We start from the raw sequence: 19,247 nt of genomic DNA on the forward strand, positions 1-19,247 counted from the left end.
AAAAACTATCTTCCAACTGTTCTTTTTATTCTTTGGGTGATTTATCAAATTTATGCCCTTTAGTTCCTGATTCATAATGGAATAATTTCTCCCAATTTCCCAAATGAAGAAAGCCCTAGTTTTTCAGGGCTCCCCTCAACCCTAGTATCATTAGTGAGTCTCCTGGCTTTGGCATCCTGTCCAAAATAAGACATCCAAAACTGGACAATGTCCTAACTTTGAACCAATCCATTATTTACCTGCTGGCTGCAATGGCGGCTTTTCACGCTGTGTCGTTCCAAACCCACCGCATTAACTACGCTTTCCTGGGAAGCATGCTGTCTCCATGGTGGGCGGGCTCTCATTCACCTGCTAAGCCATCTCCGACGCTTTGTCATGCCAGGCGCCACATTTAAAGTGCAGCCTCGTGCACACCTCTCAGTTCTTCCAGCCCAGGACTGCCGCATGGAAGACAGGGTGGCCCCGAAAGCCAAAAAGACTGCCGCCACCTGCATCAGTGATGCTTCCCTTGAGCGCCTTTTGAACACTGAAGAGGCGAGCCGTGATGTCCTCTAGCCCCAGTCTGGCCGCAGGATGGGCAGCTGCATCACCAATCCAGTATGGAAGGTGATGGCAGCGGTGGTCAGCGCCAATGCCCTGCAAAAGAGGACAGCCACCCAGTGCCGCTACAGGATGGTCTCATCTGTTCCACCAAGTTAACTCACTCTTCTCATCACTCTCAACTCACATCTCCACAGGGATCTCACACCTCAAGGAACAACACCACTATCTCTCTCACACTCTCAGGTTCATACCCTCTCAAGCTCACATCCTCATCCCGTCCATGGCTCCTCTCACCACAAACATTCCATGCAGTGCCATGTGCCCAGCTCACACACTCTCCATCTGCTTTCATGCAGGAGAAACCTGCTCACATCAGCAGGAAGAGGTCCCAGACTGGGGTGGACTGGCCCACATTAGGCTCCTCACTCACTTTGAGGAGTGTGCCATCACGCTGACTGGTGAAGACATGGACCAAGCATGCAGTGACAACGAGGTCGATGGTGAACACCTTGGTGAGGATCTTGCACCACATTACCCCTCGTCCAACGCAACTGTGAGTGCTCTTTCTCCTGTGTTGACTGTGCTGTCATGCACTAATTATCTCTACTTTGGTTCAAAGGGAGCTCTGCCAAGCGACCGGCACCCTCAGCCAGCCAGTCCCTCAGCTCCATCCAGGCCCTCACCTCCAGCCAAGAGGACACCTCCTCTGTTGAATATCTGGAAATAAGCAGCTTGGAAGACCCATCATAGTGCTTACACACACTCTGCACCAGTGCAGAGAAGCACACCTCGCTGGGATCTAGATCTAGAGCAGGTTCGACTTTACAAGCAGATGGTCACCGCATGAACTTATGTCCGCAGCAGGAGGAGGCAGGTTCAGCCAAGCTTCATGGCACTTCGAGGGCTGCTGTGTGGCATCTGTGAGGTCCGAGTCAGATGACAAGCCTCTGGATTTGGCCTTCCAACTCATCCTGGAGAGTCAACAGAACGTGGGGGAACATCACGCAGAGCTGTTGGAAGCCCTCAACAGAGTGGCACTTGAGTCGGAAGAGTGCGGCCACCTGCTCTCTGATGAAGTGGTGCCCACGTGTGCGTTTATAGAGGTCTCCATGGGTCGGGATGGCAGATGCCATGGAGACCCTGGTCCAGCAGAATGCGGAGGTCTGTGCAGACGTGTACTCCATCGTCGTAGCCATGGGTGAGTTCCTGAAGTGGCAATGCGAGAAGGGAATGGGGCACCTCAACGTCCCATCAGGTGCTCCTTCCCCTCAAGGGGTCAGGCCGGGGCCCCCGGGCACCCAAAGGGAGGAGGAGCAGCAGCTGGACACTCCTGGGTCATCCACTCAGGAATCTTAGAGGCTGTCCTCTCCCTCCATGTCCCCTTTGTCTGTGAGTCCCTCAACCTCATCCTCTGTCACTGCAGAGAGAGCAGCTGGCCAATGAGTGATTCTGGAAGAAGTGTGTGTGTGGCAGGGCTTTTTAGAGCCTTGTGCAAACATTCTCCCTCCCATGCACACAGATCCTTCACATATCATACTCACCTCAATGTCCTGAGCATTTTCAATGCTGCCTGCTGGGGTTTGCTTTCAGTTGTCCATCTGAGCTGGCCTGCATCTCTGTCCACCAGATGATCACACTCTCATGCAGCACCTGATCTCGCCCACTACAGCTGTTGTTTCACTTTCGATTTAGACTGCACAGTCTTGATTCACTTTGTCGTAAGCACCTCGTCTTTTCCCCTCCCCAACTTACCCGTATCTTATCCCCCATCACAGTTGACCCCGCTGGCATCACCTTCCACCTTCCCTCCATGACCTACCAGCCACAACCCTTTTCTTTTGGGGATGTCCAGGTGAATGTGCACGCGCCCCGATCCACTTTTACCTCACCGAACAACTCCTTCCCACTCACAGGTGTCTGCCTCCGAGTCCCCAGCAACCACCTTCGCCGTCCCACCCTCACCCTCCCCCACCCTACCGCCTCACTCTGCCCTCGGTCATTCTCACCATTCCCTCGTTCCACACCCACCCTCAGTTCACTCCCCAGGAGGCAGTCATGGAAGTACATCTGGACATTCCCCCGCCCCCAGACTCCTTCCCCCTCCGGACCTCTCCCCCCTTCCAATCTCACCCCATCCTGATGCATCTTCTTCTCCCAATCGATCCTGGACCTTCCTTTCCCACCCCCTGGTACATCTTCCTCTCACAAACACAGCTGGACCTTCCTCTCCACCCACTTTACCATCATCCTTGCGAGCACACCCTCAACAGTGGCCATACAACTTGCACAGGCTGCTTCGTAGCAGAGCCACGTCTATGAGAATCTGCCAAACATGCTATGGACATTCCTCCAGTGTGTGTTGGTGTTGGGCTCCAGCATATTCTGCTCCTTGGATGTCCGTGATGTGAGCAAGGCCCTGGCAGTGAATCCCGACTTCTGCACGTCACGCTTGTCAAGACTTGTTCTGCAGCAGCATGCAATCACTCTGAACTGAACAGACAAATGGGCGGGTGGGTGGGGGGAGAGTTTGGGGGGTGGAAACGATTCCGGTGGGCTGGCCTTATAATGATATGCAGGTGTATTACAATGAGGTTCCTGATGTCCGATGGTGGGCAACATGGCCCGCCATCGACAGACTGAGCAAACAATCACAAACTGGTTTCACATTTGGCCTCCTCGCCATATTGTCCACTCACGCTGCCGAGCACGCCTGACGCCAGCGGGCACAGACGATTCCACCCAATGTCTTTCAGATCTGATATCAAATGATGGCCCTCTCAGCCTGTTTCCATGATTCAGGTGAATGATAAAGATTGCTTGGAAATATTACAAGAGGAAGGAATAGGTCCTTTTACAAGGGTCTTACTGTTTGCAAAGGAAAGAAGTATAGATTCCATCAGGAGCTAGAAGTTTTATTATAGTAATAGTAACCTTTTTACAATTGTTCTACCAAATTAGCTGAGAATACTGGCTTATTGCTTATGAATTTATCCAAAATTGACATGTATGGGCTAATTTTGTCAGTTAACTCATAAATCAACTCCTGCAGATGACTGCAAAATAAACATTAGATAATAATCAACTGCATATCCGTAAGTGAAGAAAAATAAGTGTCCAATGGAAGAATCAACAATGCTATTTTATGAAACATATTTATTGTAGCGAGACATCTTAATACAATAAAACTATTCTTTAATGCCAAGTTTTACATAAGTATCACAGTGCTCTGGAAACAGGTGAATTTACTGTTTCTGTACAATTTCCCTTCAAGCTTTTTAAAAATTCTTTCACGGGATGTGGGCTTCGCTGGCTGGGCCAGCATTTATTGCCCATCCCTAGTTGCCCTTGAGAAGGCGATGGTGAGCTACCTTCTTGAACCGCTGCAGTCCATGTGGTATAAGTACACCCACAGTACTGTTAGGAAGGGAGTTCTAGGATTTTGGCCCTGCAACAGTGAAGGAACAGTCATATATATTTCCAAGTCAGGATGGTGGGTGGCTTGGAGGGGAATTTCCAGGTGGTAGTGTTCCTATCTATCTGCTGCCCTTGTCCTTCTAGATGGTACTGGTCATGGGTTTGGAAGGTGCTGTCGAAGCAGCCTTGGGTGAATTCCTACAGCTGCATCTTGTAGATGGTACACACTGCTGCTACTGTGCATCGATGGTGGAGGAATGAATGTTTGTGGATGTGGTGCCAATCAAGTGGGTTGCTTTGTCCTGGATGGTGTCAAGCTTCTTGAGTGTGGTGGGAGATGCACTCATCCAGGCAAGTGGAGAGTATTCAATCACACTCCTGACTTGTGCCTTGTAGATGGTGGACAGGCTTTGGAGAGTCAGGAGGTGAGTTATTTGTCGCACGATTCCTAGCCTCTGACCTGCTCTTGTAGCCACAGTATTTATATGGCTAGTCCAGTTCAATTTCTGGTCAATGGTAACCCCCAAGATGTTGATAGTGGGGGATTCAGTGATGGTAATGCCATTGAACATGAAGGGCCGAAGGTTGGATCCTCTCTTGTTGGAAATGGTCATGGCCTGGCAATTGTGTGGCGCGAATGTTGCTTGCCACTTGTCAGCCCAAGCCTGGATATTGTCCAGGTCTAGCTGCATTTGGACAATGACTGCTTCAGTATCTGAGGAGTCGTGAATGGTGCTGAACATTGTGCAATCGTCAGCGAACATCCCCATTTCTGACATTATGATGGAAGGAAGGTCATTGATGAAACAGGTGAAGATGGTTGGGCCAAGGTCCCTGAGGAACTCCTGCAGTGATGTCCTGGATCTGAGATGATTGACCTCCAATAACCACAACCATCTTCCTTTGTGCTAGGTACGAATCCAACCAGTAGAGAGTCTTCCCTTGATTCCCATTGACTCCAGTTTTGCTAGGGCTCCTTGATGCCACACTCGGTCAAATGCTGCCTTGATGTCAAGGGCAGTCATTCTCACCTCACCTTGGGAGTTCAGCTCTTTTGTCCATGTTTGAACCAAGGCTGTAATGAAATCAGGAGCTAAGTGGCTCTGGCGGAACCCAAACTGGGCGCCAGTGAGCAGGTTATTGTTTAGCAAGTGCCACTTGATAGAACTGTTGATGACCCCTTCCATTACGTTACTGATGAGCGAGAGTTGACTGATGTGGCATTAATTGGCCGGGTTGGGTTTGCCCTGCTTTGTGTGTACAGGACATAGCTGGGCAATTCTCCACATAGCTGGGTAGATGCCAGTGTTGTAGCTGTATTGGAACAGTTTGGCTCAGGGCACAGCAAGTTCTGGAGCACAAGTCTTCAATACTATTGCCTGAACGTTGTCAGGGCCCATAGCCTTTGCACTATCCAGTGCCTTCAGCCGTTTCTTGATATCACGTGGAGTGAATCGAATTGGCTGAAGACTGGCATCTGTGATGCTGGGGACCTCCGGAGGAGGCCGAGATGGATCATCCACTCGGCACTTCTGGCTGAAGATTGTAGCAATGCTTCAGCCTTATATTTTGCACTGATGTGCTGAGCTCCTCCATCATTAAGGATGGGGATATTTGTGGAGCCTCCTCCTCCAGTGAGTTGTTTAATTGTCCACTACCATATACAACTGGATGTGGCAGGACTGCAAAGCTTAGATCTGATCTGCTGGTTGTGGGATTGCTTAGCCCTGTCTATCACTTGCTGCATATGCTGTTTGGCAAGCAACTAGCCCTGTGTTATAGTTTAACCAGGTTGACACCTCAATTTTAGGTATGCTTGGCGTTGCTCCTAGCATGCCTTCCTGCATTCTTCATTGAACCAGGGTTGATCCCCTGGCTTGATGGTAATGGTAGAGTGGGGGATATGCCAGGCCATGAGGTTACAGATTGTGTTCAAGTACAGTTCTGCTGCTGCTGATGGCCCACAGCGCCTCATGAATGCCCAGTCTTGAGTTGCTCGATCTGTTCGGAATCTATCCCATTTAGCACGGTGGTAGCTGCCAATAAAGGTAGAGTGCCTCAAGTCCGGCTACACGAAAACAGGGCATTTTTTTCCTGTGCTCCAGCAAACCTTGACCACACTTGAGCCAGCCTGGAAAAGTCCAGGGAGTTGCCGTGTGCCGATTGGCTTCATACACCTGACATTTCCCTTGGTCCAGTGAATCTTGATTCCACCTGATTCAGTGCAGATTTGGCAGAAAAGGCTGAACTCACCCAGGAAGAACAAAAAACTAGCAGAATCCAATGAGGTATAACATTTAGCTATGTATTGGGATCAGGATATATGCTTATTTTTGCTATAGCACAGGGAACCTGTATTGAGTTTTGATGCCATTAAGGCCACCCAAATAAAAGCTTACAGGCTCAAATTTAAACATTGCACTTGATTCCCAAAAGCCTTAAGGTTCCTTGGGCACTGTTTGCCTTCTTGCAGCTGGCCCAGGTCTGTTCAAAGAGAGTTATTCAAGAGTGCAGTAACAAATCTTACATGAATAAAAAAACAAATAGTTTTCAATTACTGCTCGTGGTGTGGTTGGGTTCTAGATGGGGAGGTGGGGAGTAAGGGGGGTGCGGGCGTTGGGGATTGTCTATTCTCCCAAAGTATGCTGCTTGTGCCTGCAGTTTCTCAAAACCATTATCCTTTGCTTACAGCAAGTAGTTACACATCTGAACCTCTACCCCAGGCTCCTCCTCCTTCCAGATCTCTCTTGCTTGAGTCATGTGATCTGACATCATTATTTCATCAGCATCATCTATGCTTCTGATGTTAAGCCTTTACTCTACATCTCCCTCAGGTTTATCCCGACCATATTTACATCGTCCCACATCTCCCCCAAAAGTCTCAGACTTCACAGGGTTAGTCCCTGAGGTGCCTTGTTCAATCACTTTGATCTCATCCTGACCTCCTTTTGAGGTCGACGAAAATTATACTCTCCCTTCTGTGTTCTTCCCCTGGATAGCTGTAGAGCCTTTCTTCATCTGATTAGTGAGCCCAAGTTTCTATTGGCTTTCTTTTCAAGGATATCAAGGTACTCCGATTTCTCCTGATGATACTCTGGTCTATCTCAATCCTGTATGATCTTGGTTGTGGAGTTTTTTTCAATGATTGCACCTTGCTTCCGTTGGTCTCGGACCCACACTCTCTCCCCGGGCTTCAGCACTGGTAACTCACGTGTTTTATGCTTGTGATTAAAACTCCAAGCCTGGTTGCTTCTCTGATCCTTCTTACACTGTTTTACCTTCTTGTGGTCGTTTGTGGTGATATTGGGTTTGATCTTTTGTTCTTGACTGCTTATGGCACAAATAAGGCAGTTATAAATCATTTCTTCTAGAGTGAGTAATGCAAAACAACCAGACTGATTGCTGTGTTCTCACACAATATCTTGCTATTCCTAGATCTTGGTGAAGTCTTTGAAGAATGTTAAGCGAAGTGTTCTTGGTATGACTAATCTCTCATTGAAGACTAGTAAACCATCAATGACACTGAGGTGCTTGCACGCTCAAAGTACTGCCATAGTATTGGATTAGTTATCAGGGATAAAGTCTGGCCATCTTCCAGACAATATTCTCAGGCCAGGAGACATTCTTCATCTCATTGCTGGGCTTGTTTTATTTCCTGCAACTTTTTTTTGAAGTAGATGCTAACTGCTGAGTGATTAAGGATGAATATGTTTCAACCTCCTCGATGAAGTGTTAATCCTCTTGTTTGGTTCCTTCTGGTGGTATTCATGATAGTGTGTCTGCCATTGTTTTGGTGGTTCCCTTGCACATACTCTGCGATTGAGTCATATCTCATCAACCTTAATCAGTGTCTTCACAATTTCTTTCAAGTTCAGAGGGGTGACTAGTGACTTATGGTCTGTTTCGATTTTGAAATGCAATCCCATAACATAGTCTGAGAATTTTTTGCATGCCTGAGTTGCTGCCAATACTTCTTTTTCCATGATGGCATATCGTTGTCCTGTTTCTGTTAGTGACCTAGAGATATAGTAGTCTGGTCCATGTGGATCAACTGTGATTCCAGTGGCTTGTACTATGTGACCTAGAAATGTGATCACAGGTTAGCCGAACTCACATTTTTCGTTCAATGTTAGGCCTGCATTCTGTAAGACTCTCAGGACTGCTCTGACCCTGTGACTATGCTCTTCTCTCGTGTGTGTCTCCATATGGCATATTACTCCTTCTAGAGTTTGAGACATTATTCAGTGTCAAGTGCTCTCGGCTAGTTTAGCAAGGGTCTCATTCACTGAGGCCACTGGGTGGATCTCATGTTCCAATGATTTGTTTAGTTGAGTTAAATCCATGTAGATTCTTATAGAGCCATATGGCTTTGGGACGGTGACCATTCCGGAACTGCTGCTGCTACATCTTTTCAATTTCACCCGTGACTTTGTCCAAGGATGCATGAGGGACTTTCCTCAGTGTAAAGAGGCAAATTGGTTTAGCATCAGCTCGCAGGGGGATATGCTACTTGGTCTTTAACTTTCCTAGCCCTGTAAATAATTTTGTGAATTCATTTCAGAATATACCGTTGCAGTTCTCATCAGCAACTTCATCCAGTTTATTGGTTAATTGCAGTTGAGACCTGTCTTTCTGCTTAGTAGAGAGTGCTCTTGATTTTGAATGATGTAGAGAGATTCGAGTATCTCTCGGTCTTTATATTTCAGCTTTGGCATGAGTTGGCCTTTCGCTTTCAAAATTGTCACACCAAGACATTGTAACTTGATAGATGAGGGTTGCAATCTAATCTGTTTGAGCCATTTGACTTCATCTGATAAAACAGAAACCCTTGCTCCAGTGTCCAGTTTTAAACTCTGTGGGGTGTCCATCCACTTGGAGTTTACTACTCCAATACTTGTTTTATCATTTCCCTCCCCCAGGAAGGTTATTTCCTTTGCTTGTGGTTCTTCCGCTTCTTGTATGTGCCTCTGTTTTAAAATTTGCTCCCTCTTTTTACAGGTCATCAGCGTTTTCGAGTGACAGTTTTGAAGTGGCCTATTTTTCCACAGTCATGGCACTCTGCCCCCCCCTCACTGGACCTTCTTGTGTGGTTTGTTCCCACTACACTGAAAACATTTCATAATGGCGGTTGGTGCATTTTCCCCAAGAAATCACAGGATAAATGCAACAAAATTAAGAATCTTTCTCCAAGTTTACACATGGGCATACGCAGATTAAGACCAAAATTTTCCCCCTTTGGCCGGTGGGGGGGGGAGAGAAAGAGAGGGGGGGGTTGCGGGAGTGGGCGGCCCTCCGGTCAGCGCCCCCGATCGGAGGGGAAGCGGGCGCTGCCATTTTTAATGGGCAGGCCAATTAAGGCCCACCCAGCGTGACGTCCACAGGGAAGCCCTATGTGCTTCCTATACGGGGTGGGGGGGATTCCTAAAATCGGAAGTGCTACCTCAGAGGGATCAGTTCCTGAAGTAAAAAAGTTACTGCAGTGAAAATTTCATTCACCGTCCTTGTCCGCTCATGTGACAATGTCACGAGTTGGGACATGGACATAACTTTAAGTAAAAGTAAATCTTAATTTTTTAATTCAGTCATGAAACTTCATCCCGCCCATGGATGAGGTTTCATGCTTTTTTAGGTGGCTGCCAGCGCACCTTAAGGTTGGACGGGCAAGTCCACTAATTGCTTTAATTGATTTTCCAATGGCCTGAATAGGCCGTTGACAGATCGGCGGGCGCACAGCTGACTTGGCTGCGCCCCCGCCGACCTGAAAAGGCAAATGATGCGGGATGATGTCGGGAGTTCTGCCTGATGTCATTCCATGTCATTTTATGCATCAGTGAGCGGGCCCTGCCCCCCGCACGCCGACGGGAAAATTCTTCCCATAATAATTTATATTATCCTGGTTATAACTAGGTTTTGACAGTACATTTACGCAATCTGACTTTAATGAAGTTTAATCTGTCAATTCCATCTGGCTCTCAACTGTGCTACTTCCAGTTAAGGTGATGATGTAAAAACAAGGATTGATATGTTGGCTCCAGTGCAATGTGAGAAACCAAGACAATGTCTGAAACCTCAGTACATATAACTGATGATCAACATTACTTCCTTCATGCTTATCTATCTGCATGAGCCCTCAGGTTGACAAATAACATGTTTATAGTTAACTATGACATGTGCTGACCAGGCCACACTGAGCACATTCACTAGATACTTGTTCTTCACCTGATGATTTGATCACCTTTGCAAAGGTGCAAGAATGCATCGACTACTGACACAGTATTTCTGTTCCTGGGCATGCACAGTAGTTAATTTCTGTACTTACAGCATGCCGCGGGTAGATAGCTTGCAGCATCTGGCTGGCTAAATAAACTGGATTGAAAAGTGCTATTAATAGGAAGCAGAACATTTCTATGTAGGGAAATGTAAAAAATTAAAGTTACACAATATATATTTCCCTTGCATTCCTTGGTGCAGTAAAAGAAAATAGCAATGTCTTTGAAGTTTGAGTATTTTTATACATTACTGTTATATCTTCCTTCCACAACGCCCACATAACTTGGAGTAGGATGGAGTAATATGGGTTGTTATGACCTCCGCACAGAGGGAAATCTGCTGCTTGCATCAGGTGTGTTTTAAGATATCTATTCTTACCACTTTGTATGAATTCTCTATGGGAAACCCAAATGTCTTCCTTTTTTATTGGCTTCTGCGATGCGTCAGAATTGGAAATAAGACACAAAGGTCTCAACTCTCATAAAGAATGTGATCATGCAATATGTTTTAATCAGATTACATCTAGTAAATTAATGAGACAGAAGATCTTACCTGCGCAACATAAGCAGTGTCAGAAATGAGTGAGAAGCTATCCAACTCTCCATGGCCTATGTAGGTTTGGAGAAGAATGTTCACTTTCCCATAGGTATTCTCTGCTCCACCTGCGACAGACAGCTCACAGTAATTACTTAGCAGCTGATCAAGCTCCTCCATTTCTTCCTCTCTTACCTATGACAATACACAGAAACACACTTTAACACCAAATGGTTAATGGCAAGCATATTTCATAATACTCAGACCTCACCATCCACAAAAATAAGGCCATGTTAGTCCCACCAAATATTCTCAAAAAAAAACCTCCTGTTTTTGACCTGATACACTTAGAAATGCCAATTATTATACATTTGGATTTTTAGAAAATATTTAACAAAGTTCTATTATTGATGATTTATGGCCAAGTTAAGGAGCCCTGAGTTAGGATAAGTATGGTGTTAGAAAATATTGGCTCAAAAACGAAATAAGTAAGATGCGGCAAGCTGAAAAGGCAAAGTGAGAAAAGCACCAAAGGATTGTTTTTGGTATTTACACTATATATTATTTGATCCCCTATGGTGTTTCTCACAGACAAAAATGAAAAGAAAATCTTTTTCCAGCCAAAAAAGACAGCTTACGATATATTAGCGTTGCACCCACTGATTATGAGTGGGTAGAAAATCTATCCCTCTGGCATATTGGTAAATACACTGCAAAGAATTAAAAGTGAAAAGAGTTTACAGATTTTGGTAAAATCAGCCACCAAAGCCTTTCCAATAAAAACCCATTCTGGTCAAAGTACTTTTAGGGTTTGTAATAAACGATATAAAAGTATAGGACCATGAATATGCATAGGGACATCAGCTTAACTTTTATTTGATTAAACTCATGATTTTAAAAATATCATCTGCGTGGTGTTTAAAATATAAAAGAAAATGTATTAAGTCGGGGAGGCGGTGGCGTGGTGGTATTGTCGCTGGACTTGTAATCCAGTGACCCAGGTTAATGCTCTGGGGACCTGGGTTTGAATTCCACCATGGCAGATGGTGGAGTTTGAATTTAAAAAATCTGGAATTAATGATGACCATGAAACTATTGTCGATTGCTGTAAAACCCATCTGGTTCACTAATGTCCTTTAGGGAAGGGAATCTGCCGTCTTTACTTGGTCTGGCCTACATGTGACTCCAGACCCACAGCAATGTGGTTAACGCTTAAAATGCCCTCTGAACTGGAGCAGCTCGGGATGGGTAATAAATGCTGGCCTGGCCAGTGATGCCCACATCCCATGAATGAATAGAAAAAAAATTAAAGGTGCAGTCAAGTACTGCAGTTTGATTAAACCTTTCTCTGATATGTATTCTCTTATGTTTTGGTGATATACTACAAGTGGTTTTATTGAATGCACCAACAGCAACTCAGGAAGAAAGCAGTAAATCAAAACTTGCTGCAGTCTTTTGGCACAGCAGTTGACACTGGCAGCCAAACCATTTAAAAGTAATTATGCAATTACCGCTAATTGTAATAGGCTATTCGAGACAAATGAGGTTTGGTTGAAAAAAGTAAAAAGAGAAAAATTAGAATTTGTCTATAAAATAACAAGAAATCTAAAAACAGACAGTAACATCCTGTGCAAGTATGTAAGAAGGAGGAGAGTAGCCAAAGTAAACGTGGTGCCTTATAGGGTAAGGCTGGGGAATTAATAATGGGAACCAAGGAAATGGCAGACTTTGAAGAAGTATTTTATAACTGTCTTCATGGCAGGAGACACTAAAAGCATCCCAAGAATTGTGGAAAATCAAGGGGCAAAAGGCTGGGAGGAACTATCACTAGAGCGAAGGACACTAGGAAAATTAATGGGACTGAAGTCTAACAAGTCCCTGAGACCTAATGGCCTGCATTCTAAGGTATTAGAAGAAGTGGCTGCAGATAGTGGATGCATTGTTTGTAATCCTCTAAAATTCCCTAGATTCAGGAAAGGTCCCAGTGGATTGAAAAACTGCATATACAATGCCCCTCTTCAGGAAAGGGAGAAGACAGAAAGCATAAAAACAATTAGTCTAACGCCTATCGTTGCGAAAATGCTGGAATCCATTATGAAGGAGGTAATAGTAGGGCATTTAGAAAATCATAATACAATCAGGCAGGGTCAACATGGTTTTATGAAAGGGAAATTGTATTTGACAAATTTCTTAGAGTTCTTTGAGGATACAATAAGCAGGCTGGATAAAGGAGAACCAATATGTGTATTTAAATTTCCAAAAGGCATTTAATAATGTGCCACATAAAAGGTGCATACAAGATAAGAGGTCATGGTGTTGAGTGGTAATATATTGGCATGGGTAGAGCAAACCAACAGGAAACAGAGTTGGGACACATGGATCATTTTCAGATTGGCAAACTGTAATTAGTGGAGTGCCACACGGATCAGTGCTGGGGCCTCAACTATTGACAATACATATTAATAAATTACATCAAGGGACTGACTGTATTACAGCCAAATTTGCTGACGATACAAAAGTAGGTGGGAAAGCAAGTTGTAAGGAGGACATAAAGAGTCTGCAAAGGCGTATAGATAGGTTAAGAGAGTGGTCAAAAAATTGGCAGATGGTGTATAATGTGGGAAAACGTGAGGTTATTCACTTTGGTAAGGAGAGAAAAGCAAAATATTATTGAAATGGTGAAACTACAGAATGTAACATACGGAGGTATCTGGGTGTCCTCGTACATGAATCACAAAAAAAGCATACAGGTGCAGCAAGTAATAGGGAAGGCAAATGGAATGTTGACTTTTTTGCAAGGGAGGTGGAGTTTAGAATTAGGGGAGTCTTACGACAACTGTACAGGGCATTGGTGACTGTACAGTTTCGGTTTCCTTTAAGGAGGGATACATTTGCATTGAAAATAGTTCAGAAAAGGTTCACTAAGCTGATCCCTGGGATGCAGGTGTTGTCTTATGAGAAAAGGATGAGCCTATATTCATTGTATTTTTGAAGAATGAGAGATGATCTTATTGAAACATATAAGATTCTGAGTGGGCTTGACAGTGTAGATGCTGAAAGGATGTTTCTCCTCAAGGGGCGATCTAGAACTATGGGTCTCCTATTTAAGATGGAGGTGAGGAGGAATTTCTTTTCTCAGAGGACGGAAATTCATGCCCTCCCTCGTGGCGAGTTTGGTGGCGAGGGGGTATTTCATCAGATGGTAGGGTGGAGGGTGGGGGTCCCACTGCACTTCCGCCTCCCCCACCTTGATTAAGTCCATGGTAGGAAGGCCCGTGGACGGCCTTCCCATCCCAATACTAATTAGTCAATTAAAGCCCACTTAAGGGCCTCATCCTGCCTCCAATGGTATTAACCCAGCAGCGGGCAGGGTGTTCACCTGTGCATGGTTGCTTGTGGGCTTCTGGGATTGAGGGACTCGGCAGCGGGAAGGGAGGGGCAGTTGAGAGCCACACTCTACTCTTGCTGCTGAACCCCTCCCCCGTGACCCTCCGCCTGCCATTACTCACCTGTGACCTGGGATGCAGTGACAATCTAGGGCTTGGGTGGGTGTTGTACCAGCAGACACCACTGCCCCGCCAGTGGCACCACTGCTCAATACAGCTGTCAGCCTCTGACTGGCCAGGAGTTCTCAGCAGGCGTGTTTCCATCCCCAAGGTCTTTGATCTTGGGGAATATGGCTGGCCTTCCCTGCAAGAGGCAACATGTTGCTCTCACAGGCTTTCCAGCTGGTGGGCAATACCCCCTTTGCCTCCATTAAATACCCCCAAAGGCTTGTTAATCTTTTGAATCCTTTACCCCAGGGAGCAGTGGAGGCTGAGTTTTTGAATATATTCAAGGATGAATTAGACAGATCAAGGCAGTCAAGGGTTATGGGGACTGGCAGGAAAGTGGAGTTAAGTCCATAATCAGATCAGTCACGATCGTATTTAATGGCAGAGCTGGCTGGAGTGGCCTGCACCTACTTCTTATGCTTCCCATTGCTCAACCAAATCTTTCAAAAGGAATAGGCTTGGGCAATTCTTCATAAATTATATACATAACAGATAGATAAATGGCCTAAGTGGGGATATAGTAAACTAAATCAGCAAATTCATATGTAAAACCAAAGTAGGAGACACAGCAAATAGTATATTTCAAATATCAAATATTTAAAGTAATTGGACCAATGTTTGGCAATTATAATTTCACTGGAGTAAGTATAAATTTGTGATGTGGAAACAAAGGGCCATTAGAAGGTATGCTTATCAAAGATCTAGACAGCAATCTGCTGCATGCAGCTCTTTGACATCTTATTTGCGGCTCTTAACCTTTTTTCTGTTGGATTGCATTAACATGAAAAAACACCAAAAAAATTAAGTGAAGAAAGCTAACAGCCACGTTTTTATTGTAGGGATAAAAGGTTAACTGTTATGCTGTACTTCACTGTTTCAAATTATTATTTCAATGGAAAATATAATTGTGTTCTAAGTAAACAAATGAGGAATGTAGTATATGAATTTCAGTACCAGTGTGATCCTAGATATGTAGACTGTACATCCCAAAGATTGGCAGATCGTATCAAACAGCATGTCCCTTCCACTTTTTGCAACGGGCAGGGTACAGACCGAACCATACCCAATGAGCCCGTGCTTGCAAAACTCAAAACACAGTGTACAACATTAGATGTGATTCCGCGATTGGACAACATTTGCTAAATAATCCTCAGTGCGCTAAAAATTACGTTGACAACCGATTAAAGATTGTCAGTCGGGCTCGCAGTGTGGCACATGTGTGTGTACTGGAAGCTAGACATATTAATACACAGGGCCCTGTTCTTTGCAGACAGAAAGAACATGTACACACATTGCGCCTGTTTCAGGTGAACAAAATAAGTGACAGTCATTCGCTGGTTCATTTCTCAGGGCAATGTCTTGACCAATCAGGGTCAAGCTGCCTGATTTAGATTTCAAACAATGCTTGGCAGCTGTCAGTCACCACTAACTCCATGGCAACGCCGCTAACAATCAAAGTCCACTTGCCAACCAATTAGCACTCTCTTCTCATACAGTTTAAGTTATTGCTTCCCCTGACATCGGTATTATTCCTGATGAGTGCAGGATGAAAAGTGTCAACAAAATGCCTTTTCTCAGCAATATTTTTTCTATTAATACATAAATTCAATGCTCTTATTTTATTATTATAAATGCAAATTATGCATTTTACCAGAGACATGTGGCAGTTTGCCAGGTATTTGATTTAGAAATGTTGAAATTTCATTTTGTGGCTCCCAATAGTTTTCATTTTAAGCAATTTTTTAAAAAAGGTTCTTCAGGTAAAAGAGGTTGCCGGCCTCTGTTCTAGTGCTTACTGTGGATAAATCGATGAAATCATTAGTAAAGTGGTTATTTGCTGGTATTTTAAAAAATGGTGAATAAGTTACGAGGTTACATTAGCAGGGCAATAGTACTCAATTTAAGAGTGGTTAGATCTCTGAAGGCGGAGGGGCATATTAGTGGGGTGGTGAAAAAGGCATATGGGACACTTGCCTTTATCAATCGAGGCATAGATTACAAAAGTAGGGAGATCATGTTGGAATTGTATAGATCCTTGATGAGGCCACAGCTGGAGTACTGTGTGCAGTTCTGGTCGCCACATTATAGGAAGGATGTGATTGCATTGGAGGGGGTGCAGAGGAGATTCACCAGGATGTTGCCTGGGATGAAACATTTAAGTTATGAAGAGAGGTTGGATAGACTTGGGTTGTTTTCGTTGGAGCAGAGAAGACTGAGGGGTGACCTGATCGAGGTGTACAAGATTATGAGGGGCATGGACAGGGTGGATAGGAAGCAGCAGTTCCCCTTAGTTGAAGGGTCAGTCACGAGGAGACACAAGGTCAAGGTGAGGGGCAGGAGGTTTAGGGGGAATGTGAGGAAAAACTTTTTTACCCAGGGGGTGGTGACGGTCTGGAATGCACTGCCTGAGAGGGTGGTGGAGGCGGGTTGCCTCAGATCCTTTAAAAAGTACCTGGATGAGCACTTGGCCCGTCATAACATTCAAGGCTATGGGCCAAGTGCTGGTAAATGGGGTTAGGTAGGTAGGTCAGGTGTTTCTCAGGTGTTGGTGCATACTCGGTGGGCCGAAGGGCCTCTTCTGCACTGTGTGATTCTGTATTGTTGCTGAATAAAGTGTTGATCAAGCTGTATCTGGACCACCTTGTGTAATTGGGAACTAATCAGGAGAGGAATGACATTATCCTGAAAAGTATACAGTTTGGGAAAAGATGATGCAGGAGATTAGGAATTGACAAAGGGCAAGGAAGATCAACCAGCCTTCTTTGAAAAAGAAACAATTGTTCACTATGATTAAATATTCATATACAAGGGTACAGAAGTTAACAATGAGCATATTAAGAGCAATTGGTGGAAGCACAAATCTGTTAAATTCTTACCTGGGAAGCATAAACTGCTTCAAAATACAATTTGAAATATTTCTGTAAAAAGAACTGAAATATACTGAAGAGGAATTAATCTGTAAAAATGTAGAGCTAGGTACAGCTAGTTAGGTTTAATGGCATTTTACTATTCCAAAACTCTTAAAACTATCAATGGCAAATGAATTTAGTCTAGAACACAGTATTAATCTATAGTATGATCCCAAGGTGAACACAAGAAATAGGAGCAGGGATAGACCACATGGCCCATCGAGCTAGGTCTGCCATTCAATAAGATCATGGCTGATCATGGGCTTCAACTCCATTTTCCTGCCCGCTCTTCATGTCCCTTAGTTCCCTGAGGGGCCAAAAATATGTCTATCCCAGCCTTAAATGTATTCAACGATAGAGCATCCACAACCCTCTGGGGTAGAGAATCCCAAAATTCACAACTCTTTCAGTTAAGTAATTTCTCTTTATCTCAGCCCTAAATAATTGGCCCCTTAGCCTGAGACTATGTCTCCGTATTTTAGATTCCCCAACCAGCGGAAATAATTATGACAGCTAGGGAATTTAATTCAATTAACAAATAAATCTGGGATACATAGATACCAGTAATGGTGACCATGTAACTATTGGGTTGTTGTAAAAACCCATCCGGTTCATTATATGCTTCAGGGAAGGACATCTGATGTCCTAACATGGTCTGGCCTATATGTGACTCCAGATCCACAGCAATGAGGTTGATTCTTAACGGCCTTTTAAAATGGCCAGAAAACCACACAGGTAAGGGCAATTGGAGATGGGCAATGTATCTAGCCTTGCCAGTGATGCTCACATCTTATGAATACGTTAAAAAAAAACTCCAAAAATCCCCTATAGAGGGAACCAAGCTGAATCTGATGCTGGATTAGAGCATGCCTCTGCTCTAAAGCGTGCAAAAGCTTTCAGTGAATTAGAACGAGTTCTGTTCCTTTGTCACTGATCACGTAAATCCAGACCATTATGTTATATGCTTAGGGATGATGAACAAAGAATCCAGGAATCTTTGATCAAAGATTTGAACTAAAAATACTTTTGGGTGCCAGACGAAATTTTGATATGTAAGTACTTTCCCCCCACAAACATCCTTCCATCAAATGGGAATGAATTATTTCAAACTTGGACACTACTCAGTGAGTAAACTTAAAGCAAATGTTTTTTTTTCTTCCCTAAGAAAAAGCTGTTTTAGAGACAAAGCAAATTGCAATAAAAATATGTTTCTTTAACTTGCACGTGGTTGGCCACCAGAATAGGCAGGGCTGTTGACCAGGAGGTGCTGCAAGGTGCCTGGTCCGGTTTATTGGTTGGGACACACTAACATAGATACGGCATGATGTCCAACAAAAAACGGGTGTGCAGAAACATTTTGCTGGGTTCTGCTCAGATAATATCAGGATGCCCAAAAATTCACTCTGGCAAGTCTTGGTGAGGTGAGTGCAAATCATGAAGGGGGTTGGAGCCTAAGAAGTCAACGGCTGAAAGACTTCTTTGCTGGACCCAGAGGAATACTCTTGCTTCTCCTGGCCCAATGAAAGTTTTACTCTTATCTGTAAAGTTTCTAATTCTGGTCCGTCAAGCTTCTGCACCAGATGCTTCACCCAGTTGGCAGTTTAAATGCCTTTAGGGTCCAGTGTATCTTGTGGAACCCCGATTTCCATGTATTCATTAGGCTCTCATCTGAGGCAGCCAGACGCCTCAGCCACCCAAGAAAACAGTGTTGTTAAAATGGCCAAGTGTGCCATGCAGGTGTACCACTTGGATTTTAGTTCTCCTTTCGCCTGGATTCCATAAAGCAGAAAGTTAAAATCCCCCTTGTAGTTTGATAGTGATTGTTGAGGATGTAGCTAAAGTTATTTGTAGGCAGTCTCAAAATTCCTCAAAATGCTAAGCTTCATTGTTATTAAAGCAAAAACAGTCCAATTATGGCATGTGAATCTTACCCTTAGGAGGGTTTAATGGCACAAAGTACGATTTAATAAGTTATAAATTGTTGTTAGAGTATAATCTTCTCTGGTCCAGCAATTAATATTCA

The 19,247-nt window shown here is 44.3% G+C and overlaps 1 protein-coding gene across 1 annotated transcript in view; it reads right to left on the minus strand.

Moving 5' to 3' along the window:
* ascc3 (activating signal cointegrator 1 complex subunit 3) overlaps positions 1-19,247 on the minus strand; it is a 634,438-nt gene that overhangs the window by 241,990 nt on the left and 373,201 nt on the right. The window contains exon 20 of the mRNA XM_078542487.1: positions 10,780-10,956. Within this exon, the coding sequence (XP_078398613.1) occupies positions 10,780-10,956 (177 nt within the window). The remainder of the gene's footprint in view (positions 1-10,779; positions 10,957-19,247) is intronic.

Source organism: Cetorhinus maximus, chromosome 5, assembly GCF_964194155.1.
Source record: "Cetorhinus maximus chromosome 5, sCetMax3.hap1.1, whole genome shotgun sequence".
Classification (NCBI taxonomy): domain Eukaryota; kingdom Metazoa; phylum Chordata; class Chondrichthyes; order Lamniformes; family Cetorhinidae; genus Cetorhinus; species Cetorhinus maximus.